A 17,623-nucleotide genomic window follows, 5' to 3' on the forward strand; every position below is an offset into this window, starting at 1 on the left:
AAAAAGTGGCAGTCCTCCCGCTTCTCATAATTCTAGAATCCAGGGTCATCCAGTGAAGCGGAGTGTGGAAGAGTAGCTTCACCATAGTAAATGGCTTACTATTATTTCCAGATGAGGCCAACATGTGGAGCTCAACTCTACAGATCACTATTAACTGCCTCTATGAGTGTGGTATCCCTGTGGCCAAATGGATCACCTAGTTTCTAAATGAATCTTGTACTTCTCTCTGCATCTGTACTAACCATGCTTAATATTCCCCTTACCTCTGCAATAATAGTGGACTTGGTGAGCATGTTCGTGTGTGTGTGTGTGTGTGTGTGTGCATCTGTTTGTTTGTTCGTTCACAGTCCATTTGGGGTTAGGAAGTCTTGCTGTGGAATAAATGAGGCCAGCAGAATGGAACTCAATGCCATACTCACTGAATTTGAGTTTAGAAAAAAAAATAACACATTCAAAAGGACACAAAACACTGATTGCCTTCAGCTCATGTTTTCCAGATACACGTTTGATTAAAATTAGTGTGCACTTCATTAAATCTCTCTGGTGTTTTCCCCTTCATCATTAGTTTAGCCAAATCCAAGCTTTCTGCACTCATTAGCAGCTTTGCATAAACCATGTAACCAGATTTAAAAGTCTTGTATATGCCTACCCACTTTTTCTTTTGCAGAAAGATTAGTTTCCCAAAGAAATATACTGAAAATTAACCATATATATAAGGATTCAGTTGAACAAACACTGCTGCCTTCCAGGGAAAATAAAATATTGCACTCAGCAGCTGTTTTACATGCTCTTTGTTCTCAGACTCAGCTTCTATTTCACGCCTAGCAAAGAGTTACAAACTATATAGGGCAATAGGGCTAGACTTGACTCTGCTGACGTCAATGAGAGAAGTCCATTTGTCTTCAACAGACGTCGAATCAGGCCAACAGTTTGCTATTGATCTTTTGCTGAGAACACAAGTGTCAACAATAGTTGCTTAGTTGACATGCTGCCTATCTAGAGCACAAGATGAATCTGCTGAAATGGCTTAAGAGGTTTCCTTGTTAACTTTTATAGCTTCTAGTGCATGGGTGGCAACCTGCAGTGTGTGTGATACCATAAATGGCACATGCCGTGACCGATTGCAGCACACCTTGAAGAAGAGGCATGTCTGGACGGTCTCTCCTGTGCTCTTTGGTTGTCTGCTTCTTGCTTGATAGAAGCAAAATCATCTGCATAAAAGAGATAGGAAGTGTTGATTTACTTACTTGCCTGGACAACAATAAAAAGAACCTGTAGCAGACTTGCCTGGGCCCCATGGAGACGGTGGGTCCGTACAAGATCACAGCATCTCAGATGGAACTGTCAAATTAAAACTTGTCTGTCCAACTCATAGATCAGTAATTGTGGAGTGGCTACGTTCTCTGTTATTGATATGTCCATTAGTAGCCTGGTAATCTCCATTCTAATCTCATGCAATCATTATGAGCAATGTAATGGCTCACTGTGGAACACAAGAAGGACTATAGTTCAAGGGTAATGCTGATTTGATTCAGAGTCAGTCTTCTACTCCAAGCATTTAAGGAATGCTTGAAGAAGAAGACTGACTGTGAGATCTTGAAGAGGTTTTGCAAGCTGCAGTAGTAGAATGCAATGGTCTGGTTAATCAGTGATCTGGCTTTTCAGATGTTGCTCCAACAGTGTAGGCTCTACTGCAAACTTCAGATGGGGACAATAGCATGTATAAACCTGCCCCCCCCCCTCTGCATATTGTTCATATGTTCAGCAGCAAAATTGTGCTAGTATTTATTTGGGGGGTGAGGTGGTTAAAGTGCAGATGTTAAAAACTAATTAAAATGTGCAGGCATTTTATTCCATGTATCTAGATAGTTTCCACATCAGAGTGCAAGAGTGCACTTAGCTGCCCTCAAAAAAACCTGAACAAATTTTGTATGGAATTATTGGGAGCCACAAAAAATGACTTTGCTCATCATTACTCATATTCAGAACAGACCTATTGAAATTAGGGGACTTGGGTAAGTTAAGTACATTGATTTTAGTGGGTCTGCTCTGAGATGAATAACCATACAGTGTCATTAAGGAACATGACTTATGCAAGGATATATGTCTTTCAAATGAAGCCTAATGATCAGGATGAGCTTTGCAATGTTTAAAGAATTTTAGGCACAAAGTGGCTTCCTAGTATATACCTATGAATAAAAAAGGGATTATTAATCAAGTGTGAATGAAACTGATAATAGTGCAATGAACCTCTTTGACTTCAGAGGCCAATCCCTTCTCATAACCATCAGCATCTCTGCTGATCCATTCTCAGCTTTTGCTGAAGTTGTTTTCAGCAAGGTAATATAAAGGGGTTACAATATACAGTAACTTAAGTTTATAAGAAAGGTCTAGTTTGTATGAGGAACACAATGTAAGGGATTCAGCTTTAGAATACCCCCCTCCCCAAGATTTTGCCTGTCCTGAGATTGACATATTTGACAACTGTAATGAATGGTAATACAGGAGCCAAGCTGTTGTTGTTGATTTTTTAAAAAAAACTATATTGCTTTTTACAAATGTGAGTTATATCTTGCAATTTGAAAAATTAATTAGCCAAATTAATTAAATATATTAGAGTACCTCAGTGTAGCTTGCAATGTGTGTGTGTGTATTTAGTAGGATTTATCTTAACACTGTCTTAAGTAACCTGTGGTTTTTTTCCTCCTTTTCTTTTTTTCCTGCAAATGTTCAGTGTAAAGCTGAACTGAACAGCGTAGGATTATTTTATGGCAATCAGCTCCTGTTCAAAAAATTTTAAAAAACCAAAACCCTTTCTAAACTGTCATTGATGAAACAATTGCTTGATACTGATCATCATTGCACTGAGAGTATTTTTAGTTTTGATAAGTTAGGGCAGTGATGGCTATATTATATAGAACTGTATGCAGAGCAGTTAGTTGACCGTTTTGGAGTTGTGAGTTTCATTAAGGAAAAATGGTCTCTTAAAACCACATTCCGCGAAATTATTTATATATTTAAAGCATTTTCATCACAGCTAACAACCAAGATTTGTTCCAGCGTGATTCGAACAACCTATATATAAGTGGCCTGGTTTGGTTTTGTTTTTTTAAAGGTGCTCACCACCTGCAGGGTCTGACTTAGAGTTAAATTGGATTTGGAAAGTGTTTCTGAAATGCCAGCCAGTTATAGTTAAGTGCCTAAAAATGGACCAGACCAGACATTTAGGCTTCTAGGTTTGGGCCATGAATGTCTTCTTGACGGGTCCCTTTAATGAGAAAAGATTTGGCCTCCATCCTCACTTCAAATATTAGAAAAATGTCACCATACACCCTTGGCTCAGAAGTTATTTATTTACATGAGTTCTACCTGTTTCGGTTCTACCTGTTCACCTCTTTCTGACTGCTGCCCTACAGGTTGGTTTTAGTTATTTAAGGCTATTAATAGGGAGAAGTGGCTGTGTGGAATGGGGTTAGCCATAGGACTAATAATAATAATAATAATAATAATTTATTATTTGTACCCCGCCCATCTGGCTGGGTTTCCCCAGCCACTCTGGGCGGCTTCCATAGAAACAAAAAATACAGTAAAATATCACAGATTAAAAACTTCCCTGAACAGGGCTGCCTTACAGTACATTGGTCTGATTTCCACTCCCTACTAGAACCACACATGGGCTGAAGTGGGTTTATAATGACCAAAACTTTAATGGACACCACTCACGGTGTTTGACATGGCATAGGGCCAACAATTCAGGCATTAGGGAACCAGGCTGATGCCACCCCAGCCCCACCGCCAGTTTGCATTCTAGGATAATAATTGGGGCAGGGTAGGAATGCCAGGCTTACCAGGCAGGGCTTTGGGTTTGGTGGCTCGACCACCAGTACACTTTCCTCTTCCACCCAGTAGGATTGCTCTGTTAGTAAGTTTTGTCATCCGCAAAATGGCTATATTACTTACTAGTCAAGTGAAGCTGTTGCTGGGCTGAACAAGATAAAGTCAGTGTGTGTGCACCTCTACTTTTTTCTTCAGAAGGTAGGGTGTGGATACATTTAAGCTGCTTTCTCCTGAGCACCGAACCCTGTGCTTTGGATAGAAATTTGAGGCAACCGCAATTGTACAACTAATAAATAATATTTGCATGTTGTCAAGCCCCTACCTAGCTGTTGCCTTGGGGAGACCTACACTGCGGTAGCGTTACAGAAGTTTGACACGAAACCCCAACAACAATAGTAACAAATTCATGGGACAAAAAATAATATTTGTAAAAATACATTGAAATCGTCAGTGGTACATTTGATAACAGCAGAATGCTTTGCTATTTTGTAAAACAAAATGTGTTATAGAATTTAGTGCTTCTACTGCTTATTCTTCTGTGTTTAGAATCAATGCACACTATCATGCCTCTGGTATTGTTCCAACCATGTAGCGACTCAGCAAATTTTGACTGCACGGCACCCATATGAAGTTTGTGCCATTCCCAAATCGGAAATGGAGAACTGTGTGGATGGAGCATGCTGACATTTGCATCTGTGCATCTAGTTAATACTGGGAGAGTATTCCATTCAACCATACTTTTGTTACAGCAGGGAACTTGTGGTCTTCCAGATGTTGTTTCACCCCCAGCCCATATGGCCAATGGTCAGGGATGTTGGGGCTTGTAGTCTAACAACACCTGAAGGGTCGCAGCTTTGCCATCACTCCTTTACTGCATGCAGAAAATACTTTCCAGGCCAATTTGTCCACCAAAGAAACCTCAAGTATTGTGAAAAAATTCTGAATGGTGGAATGGCCATTCTGAATGGAATTCTGAATGGCCTCTTGAACTGCCTGGCTCTAGAGGATTTTCTTTATTCTCTGTTGATTAAATATGCTGCTAGACCCCGCTTCAACTGCCAAGGTATCAGGGCAGCATACAAAGCTAAAGGAAAAATGAAACAGATTCAGAGTGATCACTTGCCTTGACAAGAGAGGACTCACCAAGTTACACGGTTTTGGTCCCATTGTCATACAATTTCTAATTTTCTCTACAGATTTTCCACATGACATATGATCTTGCAAGCGCTGTAGTGAGAATCTTCAACCTGATTGGAATGATGCTCCTCCTTTGCCACTGGGACGGTTGCCTTCAGTTTTTGGTACCATTGCTCCAGGATTTCCCGCACGATTGCTGGGTGTCCCTAAATGGTATGGTTGTAAGTATTGTTCATTTTTCATTGTGTTTTTTCAAACGTCCTTTTAAGAGCTGTAATGAAGAAGGCATATATTCAGAGCCTGTTATTTTTCAACAGTATGTACAGTTTGCTAGTAAGGTTTTGAAGGTTGTTTTTTGGCTGATGTTGATGATGATGATGATGATGATGATGGGACCAGACATCAGCAATAGATAATCAAGTGGCAAGTGCAGTGAAATGTTTCGATGTGTCCCTGGGCAACTGTGCTGGGAATTTCCATGTGTTTCCTCCGAGCCAAGAGGAAAGCAGGGGAATCTGCCAGACCTGTCAGTCAAGCCATCATTTCTCTTTGTCTTGCTTCCTTTTCCTCACCTGCCACGCTGGTTCTGACTCCCTCTTCCTGCTGAGCCTGCCATTCCATCCCCTTTCTTCTCCCTCCTTCTCTTTTCTCTGCTGCTTGTTCCGATTTCTGATTTTCCCACCCATAATGCAACTGGAACAATGTTATGGCGCAATGCAGAGAGATTCTGACAATGCATTGTGGAAGAACATTGCTGTCCAGCTGTCTGCCGACTGCTGCTATTCCAGGGCACTTCAGTGGCTGCTGTTCCTAGGCAGAAAAAATACTGTGTAAAAAGAGAGAGAGGGGGGGAGAGAGATATAACCTCTTTAGAATAGATGCAGCTGCCCTGGCCTCTCATAGCAAGTCCAAAGTGTTTTAAACCAGGGATGAGGAATCTCAGGCTCAGCGGCCAAATGCAGTTCTCCAGTCCATTCTGTCCATCGCCGCAGACTTTCTCTGGGCCATAACTCTCACTGACCTAACTATGCCCTTCTTGAGTGCTGTTGCCCAGCTGGGATGAGTCCTTGGAATCTGATAATGCCTCTATGCACCTAATGCGTAGGTGGAGGGAGGATGGGTGTAGAGACTTCAGTTGTTGTGAAGAAGAGAAGAAGAGTTTGGATTTGGTATCCCGCTTTATCACTACCCGAAGGAGTCTCAAAGTGGCTAACATTCTCCCTTCCTCCCCCCCAACAAACACTCTGTGAGGTGAGTGGGACTGAGAGACTTCAAAGAAGTGTGACTAGCCCAAGGTCACCCAGCAGCTGCATGTGGAGGAGCGGGGAACCGAACCCGGTTCCCCAGATTACGAGACTACCGCTCTTAACCACTACACCACACTGGCTGAAACGTAGCTTGCTGTGCACTGTAAACTGTAAGAGTCACATCTTTTGCTCTGCTCATGTCTGCTTCTGTCCCCACTCAATGCTGTGGCCCCTGGAGGGCTGCCCACGAGAGAATGCAACACTGTTTTGAACCTTCACCTGCCTCCCATTAAAATGGAGATCTTTTGTCTGAAAGCTCTTCATCGTCACCACCAAAAACATAAAGGTGAAATACTCTGGCATCTCTCTAAGAATCTGAGGCACCTGAGGATCTGATGAAAATGACATATAGTTCCCAGGAAATTGATGAAGAGAGATGTGTGGGTGCTGGGTTGCAAGAGGCCAGCTGAGAATGACAGAGATGCCCCATAGGCTTGAGGAAACAATGGGTAGTGGAGAGATGCAATTGTAAAACTGACTTATAGCACCTAAAGCAAAAAAAAAAAGAAGAGAACGAGAAGCGCTGCAAAAGCAGATGGCTCAGGTATTTGGCTAAATGTGTTCTCACCCAAGGTAATTGATGGCTTGCCCCTAGGAACTGCTGACCACATGGTGTGCCACATGGTGAGTCATGCAGCTGCAAGCTCTCAGGAAAGAGACTTCTGGATCTGGTTTTGTTCCACCCACCCAGGCTGGCCAGTGAGGTTGGTTGTAGCAGCATGGCAATTAATCAAGGGCGGGCAGAGGTGAAGGGAGCCAGGGAAAAAATGGAAGGTTCCAGCTGTGAGTGCAAATATATTGTCTGCAGGTTCATCTGCAGATGGCCTCAGGTCTATCCATTGAGAACCAATAGAGAGGTAGACCTGGAAGCTTCTCAGAGATCAGGCCCATCCAGTCATCAGAACTTCCAGAAATGGAAGACATGTTCTCAGATGTTAGTTATGGATATTAATGTGTTTATTTGGAGTGTTTACCTACCCATCACAGCTCAGAAAATGTCCTGTTGGTGCCCTTATCAGACGCCCATATACCTGTGTTATTTGTTTCAAGTTTTCTATGCAAGACACTATCAAAAGGTTTTACACAGCTTTTGAAAAACTTGGCTGCCAAAAAAATGAATAAAAAATGGAAAAGGAAACTCTGAGTGGTATACAGCTTTTTTAAAAAAATACATCTCATTCCCCCCCCCCCCTTATGTACTTCTGACACTTTGACATTTCTGGGAGATGACACTAAATAATGAAACGCATGCATGTAGGGGGAGATCCTTGAAGAATTCTAAGACTGGCTGTTCTCCAAGTAGAATGTCTAATAATCAGTTATGATTATGTACCCAAATTAAATGCGGAGTGATTCATGTTTTGGCACAATGAGCCCTATTTTAAAAATGGGTTAAAAGAAAGTTCAGCATTTTCAAATAAGAAGTAATCTGGAAATGTTATTTTCCATGGGCAGAGCAATGACCGCCTTGAACCTGTTATCTTTTGTCTGTAAGCGATGATCAGTGATGGATGATCAGTTCAGGAAAAGTGAAATCTCCATAACTCACCTGCCTCTGCAGTACGCTACCAGTGGACAACATGCCTTCTTAGCCTAGCATATGTGCTACGAACCATTTACGACCCTATAAGTTGCATCTGATTGATGTTACTGTTCATGCCCTTCTGATACAAAGTAATTATTATTTTATACTTCTGCAAAAAAATAAAAAATCATTTGCTTCCAAAATGTGCTAAATTATTAATTTCTCTTTCATTGGGGCATTCCCCACAATTATTATTTTTTGGACAACTGAAGATAATGTGAATGATCATCCTGATTCTGCCCATCGGTGTTTGCATTGCTATGAAAGTCTTGCATAGGAGAATGAGAGGCACATCTTCTAGTTTATTTTCAAGTAGATGAAAGAGAGTTGGGAAGAGGACCTATAAGCTTGCTGGGGGGGGGGGGGGATGTCTGTACTTGTTTCTTTGTAATGGTGTAAGAAAAGAAGAAGAAAACAGTGGGATCGATTGTGGGACCAGATTCTTCTTTGCTCCTTGCCGCATTGCTGCTGCTGCTCTGTTAGAATCATAGAATTGTAGAGTTGGAAGGGACCCTAAGGGTCATCTAGTCCAACCCCCTGCAATGCAGGAATCTCAGTGTGCTGGTCCTGGGGGCTACCGAGAGGTGAGGTCCAAGTCCAGTCCGAGGTCGATGGTGCGGTATGGAGGCTGTCCGTCAAAGCTGTAGCTGGGTGCAAGGCGGGGAGTCGGGTGGGGTCAGGAACTTGGCAGAAGAGCAGGACAGGGTGCAGACAGGAACAGGGTAGCAACAACATTGCTCCCGCAACCTGGGACTGGGGCTGACTGGCTTTTATCTGCCCCGAGGCACAGGGCGGCCCTGGTCCACAGGTGACTCACCGCCTCTCCTGGCCTGGAGGTGAGCACTCCTCCTGCAGGAACTTAGTTCCCTCCGCCTCTCTGCCCTGAGCCTTTGCAGCTCAGGAGGGGCTAGAGGGTTACCAGACCCAGAAGCAACCTCCTTTTCCCCTGATGGGGCTGAGAGTGGAGCACCTGCAGGCAATGGGTCCTCCATCCCCTCAGGGGCCAGAGCAGACTCAGCTGGTACCTGCACCTGAGGATCCAGCACAGGGGAGGACCCTTCAGGTTCAGGCCCCAGGCCCGGCTCAGCTGGTTCTGGAGGCGGGGACTCCTGTGCAGGCTGGGATTCCTCAGGTTCAGCCTCTGAGTCTGAATCCCAGGCCATCACACTCAGCTAAAGCATCCATGACAGATGGCCATCCAACCTCTGCTTAAAACCTCCAAGGAAGGAGACCGTTCACACTGTCCCAACAGCTCTCACTTTCAGAAAGTTTTTCCTGATGTTTTGTCAGAATCTTCTTTCTTATAACTTGAAGCCATCAGTTCAAGTCCTACCCCCAGAGCAGGGGAAAACAAGCTTGGTCCCTCTTCCATGTGACAGCCCCTGTTGTTGGCTCATTTTATTTTATGAATCACCTTCCATGTGAGTCTTCAGGTGATGTACATAAAAACAGATAAAAATAGCTTTTAAGATCAGAAAATGAAAGCTAAGTCTCAAAACAATACAGAGTAAACACCTAAGGCAGAAACCATTTCAGCATGTTTTTTAAAAAATATATTAATTTATGACTCTCCTTCCACATGAGTATCAAGGTGTTTTACATAAAAACAAGTGAAAACTGCTTTATAAGCAAGCAGCACAAAAATGACAACTGGAGAGAGGTGTTTATGCTATATTGTTTTTTAAACCTAACAGACTCCCCCCCCCCCCAATCTAGAAAAGCTTTTGGAAACAAAAAGGCATTCAATTGTTTGCAGAAATCATAAACAGTGGGTCTTTATAGTATCTCAGTAGAGATGCTGTTCCACGGAACAGAGGCAGTCACACTGGAAGTCCTGCTGTGAGCCACTGAGGAGTGGGCTTCTGACATTTTAGAGAACGGCTTCAGCGCAGTATACCTGAATGAGCGTCTCCACCCCCATCGCTGAGCCCAGGTCCTCCTCCACCTTCTGGTGGTTCCCTCACCGTGAGAAACAAAGTTACAGGGAACCAGGCAGAAGGCCTTCTCGGTAGTGGTGCCCACCCTGTGGAACACCCTCCCTTCAGATGTCAAGTAGATAAAGAACTACACAACTTTTAGAAGACATCTGAATAGATATGTTCTAAGTTGCCCACAGTGGCTGGAGAAACCCAGCCAGATTGGTGAGGTATAAATAATACAAATTAATTAATTAATTAATTAATTAATTAATTAATTGAAGCAACTATCCTGCAGAACACAGTAGCCAACCGGTCATGTAAAGAGTAAGGTAGTCTCTCAAGTATCTTGATCCCAAGCTGCAGATAGCCTTGGATATTAGTACTAAAGCCTTGAACTTGGCCCAGTAACAGATTGGCAGGTACCATTGACAAGATGTTACATGCTGGCAGATTGCCCCCACCAGCTTAGCTTAGTTGCCACTTTTGACGCTAGCTACATCCTCCAGACCAACCTTACCGATAACCCCACATAGCGTGTCTTGCAGTAATACAGCCTTGAGGTTACCAAGGGGCAGGCACACTTGTTGATCAGTTCCGTTGGTACATCAGGACATTTGAAAACAGAGCTGTGCAAAAATGCCTGCTTGAAATTCTTTATCCTATTTGTGGGGAAAGAGACAGGACCATTTTACCTTTATTTGCCATGGAGGAAAGGAGATTATCTTAAAGTTTCTGGAGGGAGGAGCTCATCGTTAGCAGTGGTAGTAACATAAATTCTTTATTTGTTTCAAAGTTGTAAATACATGTGGCAGCCTAACCACCATTTTGTGTACTCCACAATGCCCAGGACCTAGCCTAGTTCCAGGGCATTATGTGTTGGCAGCAGAATTGTTGTTACCATGCACAAAAATGATGGGGAATATGTGAATAAAATTCTGTAAAGGGAGCTACTTTTTCGTGGCGGTGTGTGTGTGTATTTGTGTGTGTGTGTGTGTGTGTGTGTGTGTGTGTGAAAGAAAAAAAAACCTTGGATGTTTTCTCTGGGAAAATGTCTCATGAGACTTTTTCATCGCATTACATTGCCAACAGACTCTTAGAGCTGAGACCAACTAAATTATAGATTGGATATTTAATTGCATAATCAGCCCTCCTGATGATGGTGATCATTATAGCAACAACAACTACTACTACAACATATAAGGCACCTTTGTTCACAGACCTTTGTGAGTGGAATACATTACATTGTTAAATTGTATTGACCCGCATGTAACCCTCAGGGTGAAGGACCGGCCATAAATGTCTAGAAATCAATCAATAACAGCTAAAAACTAGTTATATTATTAGTTTACCCAAATTGCCCCAAGCCAACTCTTCCCATCCATTATTATTTTTAAAAGAAGAAGTGTTATGAGTAAAAATAGATAGTTTTCTGCACCTGCATGTTTTCATCTGCTAGTTGTTGTTTCTTCCTCTTTTGGAATATTGTTCCTGATGTCTCACTGTGACAATGCCAGTCTCACAACAGCCAAGTGAATGTAGACATCCAGAAACATCTTTAATGATAAATGGCATGTTTGCTGACGCTTCACAAGTGCAGCTTTCCTGACAAAATAGTGACATATCTTCAAAAATGTAATTACTCTAATAAAAAGTAGGTCACCGAGTTGCTGACTGGCACGTCTTGGCAATCTTTGTGCAGCTGCTTTTGTGGCTTCCGCTCCGCATAGATTGGAAACTAAAAAGTGCATATTTCCTGCTGAACTGCTGAAGAAACCAAGTGCCTGAACCAAAGGAACAAAAGCACTGCCAAACCAGCTAGTCTGAATGAAAGGAGCAGATTTTGTATTGTGTTCAATAAAGAGCCACAGAAAAGACAGCAGAAGTAGGCACAGCTCAGCTACCTTTGAAACTGCGTAAGAACTAGGAGTCTAACCTTCAGTTTGCAACTCCAAGCAGACTTGTGTGGAAGGCTAAGGAAACAACTGGGACTTATTTCCATTGAATGGCCTTGTTTGCATGTAATGCTAAGCCAAATCAAACCATGGACTAGCACAAGTCAGAAAGCATGTGGATTCCTGGAAGGGAGAGTGCTGCTACTTTTCTGATTACTCTGGTGCTGTGTTACACTTAGCTAAACCATGGTTTGGCTTAGTATGTCATCTGAACCCAAGCTTGTGATTTAGCTCTCCCCAGATAAACTAGGAGCTGCAACCACGGTTTGACTTCATGCTACATGCAGATGCCGGCAATGTCTACAAGGCAGAAAAATCCCCAACATTCAAGCAAATCTCTGCACTTGTGACTTTGACTCCTATCTTCAGTTCTCCTGCTCCAATGGCCAGAGCTGCTGGGCGCTCAGCAACAACTGGAGAGCCACAGGTTCCGCACACCTGATATAGAACAATTGTCTGCATATCTACAAAATGTGAGGGCAGTTATTTCAAATGTTCTCCATGCCCTACACAATCATCACTTCATTACTCCTGCACATTGGTAAAACAACATGCAAACGGTATCTAGATACAACAACAACAACAACAAAAATTATTATTTGTACCCCACCCATCTGGCTGGGTTTCCCCAGCCACTCTGGGTGGCTTCCAACAGAACACTAAAAACAGAATACTGTATTTTTCTGTGTATAAGACTATTTTTTTAATGTGGTCATCTTATACACGAGTAATGCAGAGAGGGGACGGGTGGCTGGTGACAGCCGCAAGCAGGAGATTGTCAGCGGTAATTGGGCAGGTGATTGGTGGCTGTGGCAAGGTCTGCTGATGATTGGCTGCTGCTGCGACAATTGGGAGGGCCATTGGTGGCAGCTGGCGGCAAGCGGGCAGATGATAGGTGGTGAAGCATGCAGTTGGCATTGTGGGTCAGGCAGGTGATCCTCCCCCCAAAAAAAGCTCAACAACTCTGGGCAATCCCCCCCCCCATTTCCTTAATTTGGTGTCCCTCAAAATAGGGGTCGTCTTATACACGGGGGGTGTTATACTTGGAAAAATATTGTACTTTACAACTATATATTAAAGGTAAAGGTAAAGGTACCCCTGCCCGTACGGGCCAGTCGTGTCCGACTCTAGGGTTGTGCGCCCATCTCACTTAAGAGGCTGGGGGCCAGCGCTGTCCAGAGACACTTCTGGGTCACGTGGCCAGCATGACGAAGCTGCTCTGGCAAGCCAGCACCAGCGCAGCACACGGAAACGCCGTTTACCTTCCCACTATGAAGCGGTACCTATTTATCTACTTGCACTTAGGTGTGCTTTCGAACTGCTAGGTGGGCAGGAGCTGGGACCGAACGACGGGAGCTCACCCTGTCGCGGGGATTCGAACCACCGACCATGCGATTGACAAGCCCTAGGCACTGAGGTTTTACCCACAGCGCCACCCGTGTCCCTGACTATATATTAAGGCTGTGCAATAAATGCCATATCGTTGAATTGTATTGAAATAACATTGTGATATGTGCTTCAACGAGGCAATATACTGGTGAACAAAAGGTGGGGACTTAACAGCTTCCCAGGGGGTATCTCAGCTGAACCAATGCTTTACAGATACTTTGCAGATAATTTGCAGGCACTGGTGTCTCCAGCTTGGTTTGCTGTCTCCTTTCTCCCTCCTAACTGATAAGAAATGAAGATAAGCCCTTGCACAAACCAGCAAACTTTTTCAGTTTCGCTGGTATATTTCCACTTAGAGCTCAGCTAATTATGCAGAGCCTGCTAACAATCCAGGAGGGGACCCCCCCCCCCAACGGCTGGCTGGACAACCATAGATCCAGCTGCAAAGTAAACAAAGAGCATAACAAAGAACTGGAAAGCTCTTCTTTCTTTCTTTCCTCACCCTCACCCCCACCAATGAAAAAAAAGTGTGGGGAAGAGTTTCCATTTTCATTTTCTGGTGGTGTTTATGTTGTTGGTTCCCCCTAAATAGCTTTCCTCCATATGAAAAAGGAAGGGTTTTTTATTACCATATTTTTCGCTCTATAAGACGCACCAGACCACAAGACACACCTAGTTTTTGGAAGAGGAAAACAAGAAAAAAAATATTCTGAATCTCAGAAGCCAGAACAGCAAGAGGGATCACTGCACAGTGAAAGCAGCAATCCCTCTTGCTGTTCTGGCTTCTGGGATAGCTGTGCAGCCTGCATTCGCTCCATAAGACGCACACACATTTCCCCATACTTTTTAGGAGGGAAAAAGTGAGTCTTATAGAGCAAAAAATACGGTATTTAAAGGAGCCTATCTTTTTGCTTGCTATGTGAGAATGATGGGGAGGGTGCCATGGTACCCCTGCAGCAGCAGAACCAGGCAACCTCATCTGCTCCAGCTGCAATGAAACCTGTCTCTCTCATATCAGTCTCTACAGCCTCAGCAGGCACTGTAACTCTCCAACAGTTTGACTTCACTTTAGGGACAGACGGATGCCAACCACATTACGATTGATGTTTGCCGTATTTTATTAACACACACATGCAAATTATCAATTATCAGAGAACTGAGAGAACAAAAATGTGTGGCAAACTCAGCATGCCCAATGCTCTGTGAACATTCAGTGAATACCGCTGAATACCATGGAGATTTCATTTCAAAAACAAAACCAGCTAATGTGGATCTCCAAAATGCAGGTGGAGATTTGAAGCAGGAGAATTTTAGAAGCAGCCCTATTTATCTCGCACATTTTAGGAGTTTATGTTAAAGAAATATGTAATCTTTTTGAAGTATACCTGGTTCCAGATCACGTACCTGCGATTCTGGAGGTCAGCTATGAATTTGAAGTGTATGTAATGGGAATAGCACCAATCAGTTCAGAGGACAAGGCTTCCATCGCCAGAACCTTTTTATATGGAAGTACTGTAGGTGGTTTTGGAGACAATGCTTACCCCAGTGATTCTTGCACCGGAGTTAATGCTAGCAAGATTGTTTTGCTTTGTGAAATAGAGTTGTGTGCAAATGGCAGAGAAACTGGCACAACTTTGCTGAAATTCCCCAGAGAGAGCAGATACTATCCAACAGTTTCTCAGGGTTGGGGCACTCGTTTGCAGTAGCTTAGCTTCACCGCACACAATCTCTTTTTCTGTTGCTGTTGGCAGCCTGACCCCACAAACATGAGGGCCATTGAATTTAATGGGCTTACTCCCAGGTAATGGCTATAGCACTGCTGTCAATGAGAGGAAGTCGAGTCCCTCGAATGCATTTTTCTCTTTCTCTGGGTAAAAGAGGCAGAATGATGGCTATAAAGAGAATAAACTGGCACTTTATGTACCTTCTTAGTTTCCATATATGCTCTGTTTTTCTTCTTTCTTTAGTGATGGCTAAATAGCTCCCTGTGGAGAAATGCATCAACATATGTATCTCAGGATCCTACTTTTGCAACAGTTTGGCTCGTTATCTAACACATGGGACTGGGATGTAAGAAAACATTTTGCAAAAAAGACCTTTGCAAGTCTCTTTGAAATGAATGGAGGCTTTGCAGAAACAACATCATGATGAATTGTTCCTTAGATTGTAGGCCCAGGAGTTGTAGGTAGAATGCAGGTTTAGCAATTCTCCCAAGGCCTTGCAACAGCAGAATGCCATTTTAAATACAAAGAACACACAGTTCCTGAAACCAAAGAGAGTAACTTACTGGTCTTGTTTGCACGTAGCACTAAACCAAATACAGTGGCTTAGCAAGAGCAAGCACGTATTTCTCAAAAAGAAATTTACAGCTGCTTTACTCCTCTGCCAGTCTTCCTGTTGCCACTATCTGGAGCTAAGCCATGGTTTGGCTTAGTATTCCATGCAAACCTAAGCTTGTGGTTTGTTTTCCCTAGACAAACCATGAGCAGTAAACCTGGAACAAATCTGGCTTGTTGGGAGTGATACAAACCACAAATCCAGGTTCACCCATGACACTAAGCCAAACCATGGCTTAGTTTTTGGTAGAGTGATGACAGCAATACTGGAGGAAGAGGAAAACGAGTTGCGATTTTCTTTGTCGGTACCCACATGCTTGCTTAATCCATAGTTTGGCTTAGCATAGCGTGTGAACCAGGCCACTAACTGCAACTGAAATGACACATAAACACAGAGCATAGGTACAACGGGTGCTTGCTTTAGGAACGAGATTGAATCATAGAATTGTAGAGTTGGAAGCCACCCTGAGGATAATGTAGTCCAGCCCCCTGCAATGCAGCTGTCCATTATGGGGATCAAACCTGCAACCTTGGTGTTATCAGCCCCATTCTCTAACCAGCTGAGCTATTCAGGCTGTGTGATTTTTTCCTGGAGATTTCCCAACCTATGATAGGGCATTCCATTTGTAGTCCCTAGAGATCTTTGTCTGGAATCCATTTTATTGTCCTTTTTTTATTTCCCTGCGATTTTGAGGGGCAATTTTAATCATGCTGATTTTTATTTATTCATTTATCACTGCCTATATAGTTTTTGTGGCTTTTACCTTTCTTTTACTTATTTATTTACATGCTATCTGTTTTATTCTATTTTTTTTATTAAAAAAAACTGCCATAGGAATATGCTTGAAGAGCAGTATTAAATACTTAGAATAAACATTCCCTACCTTGTTTTCTTGCCCCCAATTTTTGCTTCCTGTGAAATGGCAGAATTAAGCAACAACATTAACATCTTTACATTTTTAGAACTCCCAATGTAGTTTTCCTTTAAAGAAGACTAGCAGGTGGATTCTATATTTGTGCTGCAGAGTAATTTTGTAGATCATCCTGTAATCAGAACACCATGGCTTGGTGCTCAGATGTGAATAGATATGCTATGTTTCTGTTCAGAAAGGTGTTTGAAATGATTGCTAAGCTTTTCTGCACTTTTTAGCAGCATTAAAAGGTAAAGGTAAAGGTACCCCTGCCCGTACGGGCCAGTCTTGACAGACTCTAGGGTTGTGCACCCATCTCACTCAAAGAGGCCGGGGGCCAGCGCTGTCCGAAGACACTTCCGGGTCACGTGGCCAGCGTGACATCGCTGCTCTGGCGAGCCAGAGCCGCACACGGAAACGCCGTTTACCTTCCCGCTAGTAAGCGGTCCCTATTTATCTACTTGCACCCGAGAGTGCTTTCGAACTGCTAGGTTGGCAGGCGCTGGGACCGAACAACGGGAGCGCACCCCGCTGCGGGGATTTGAACCGCCGACCTTTCGATCGGCAAGCCCTAGGCGCTGAGGCTTTAACCCACAGCGCCACCCGCGTCCCTTTTAGCAGCATTAGCATTATGCTATTTACACTGTGACAGGGGACACTTTTTCTACCGGGGGGCACATTCCTTTCTAGGCAACCTTGTAGGGGCCACATGTTAGTAGTGAGCAGGGCCAGAGTCAAATGTGAGTGGAGCAACAAATGTAAATTTGCCTGTGTATAGTAGGCTAGTTTCTAAGCATCCCTCTCTCTCTTCCAACTGGGCAAGAAAGAGCCATTATCAGAATTCAAGGACGCAATCCAAGCAGGTGAAAAACATTAAGGGTGTAAAGCAGTGAAGGGTGTAGCCTGGAGAGAGTATCAAGAGGGGACTAGAGATTCCCCAAAGAGCATATATGCTATGTGTAATTATTGTAGAATTCTTAAGGACTGGCTCTGAGATATATAAATGATGCAAAGTGGATATTGGGCCAAGCTATCCTGTAGCCTATAATTTGAAGGGGGGAGGAGATGTATTCCTCTTCTTTGGCAATCACTCGTAGCCAAGTAAGATTGTCTTCCATAAACACGGTTTTAACAATGAGTCCGTAAGTGACTGTGGAGGCCAATTCTGGATCCACACCCATGGAAACACCAGCAAAGTCCACCCTGCTGCCCACAGACAAAAGTAACCAATGAATTCAGGTCTACAAGGA

At 43.4% G+C, this 17,623-nt stretch overlaps 1 protein-coding gene across 1 annotated transcript in view; it reads left to right on the forward strand.

The window, feature by feature from the left end:
- HCN1 (hyperpolarization activated cyclic nucleotide gated potassium channel 1) overlaps positions 1-17,623 on the forward strand; it is a 179,441-nt gene that overhangs the window by 105,114 nt on the left and 56,704 nt on the right. The window contains exon 3 of the mRNA XM_083402775.1: positions 5,034-5,195. Within this exon, the coding sequence (XP_083258901.1) occupies positions 5,034-5,195 (162 nt within the window). The remainder of the gene's footprint in view (positions 1-5,033; positions 5,196-17,623) is intronic.

This window comes from Podarcis tiliguerta (assembly GCF_965153285.1).
Source record: "Podarcis tiliguerta genome assembly, chromosome: 11".
Taxonomy (NCBI): domain Eukaryota; kingdom Metazoa; phylum Chordata; class Lepidosauria; order Squamata; family Lacertidae; genus Podarcis; species Podarcis tiliguerta.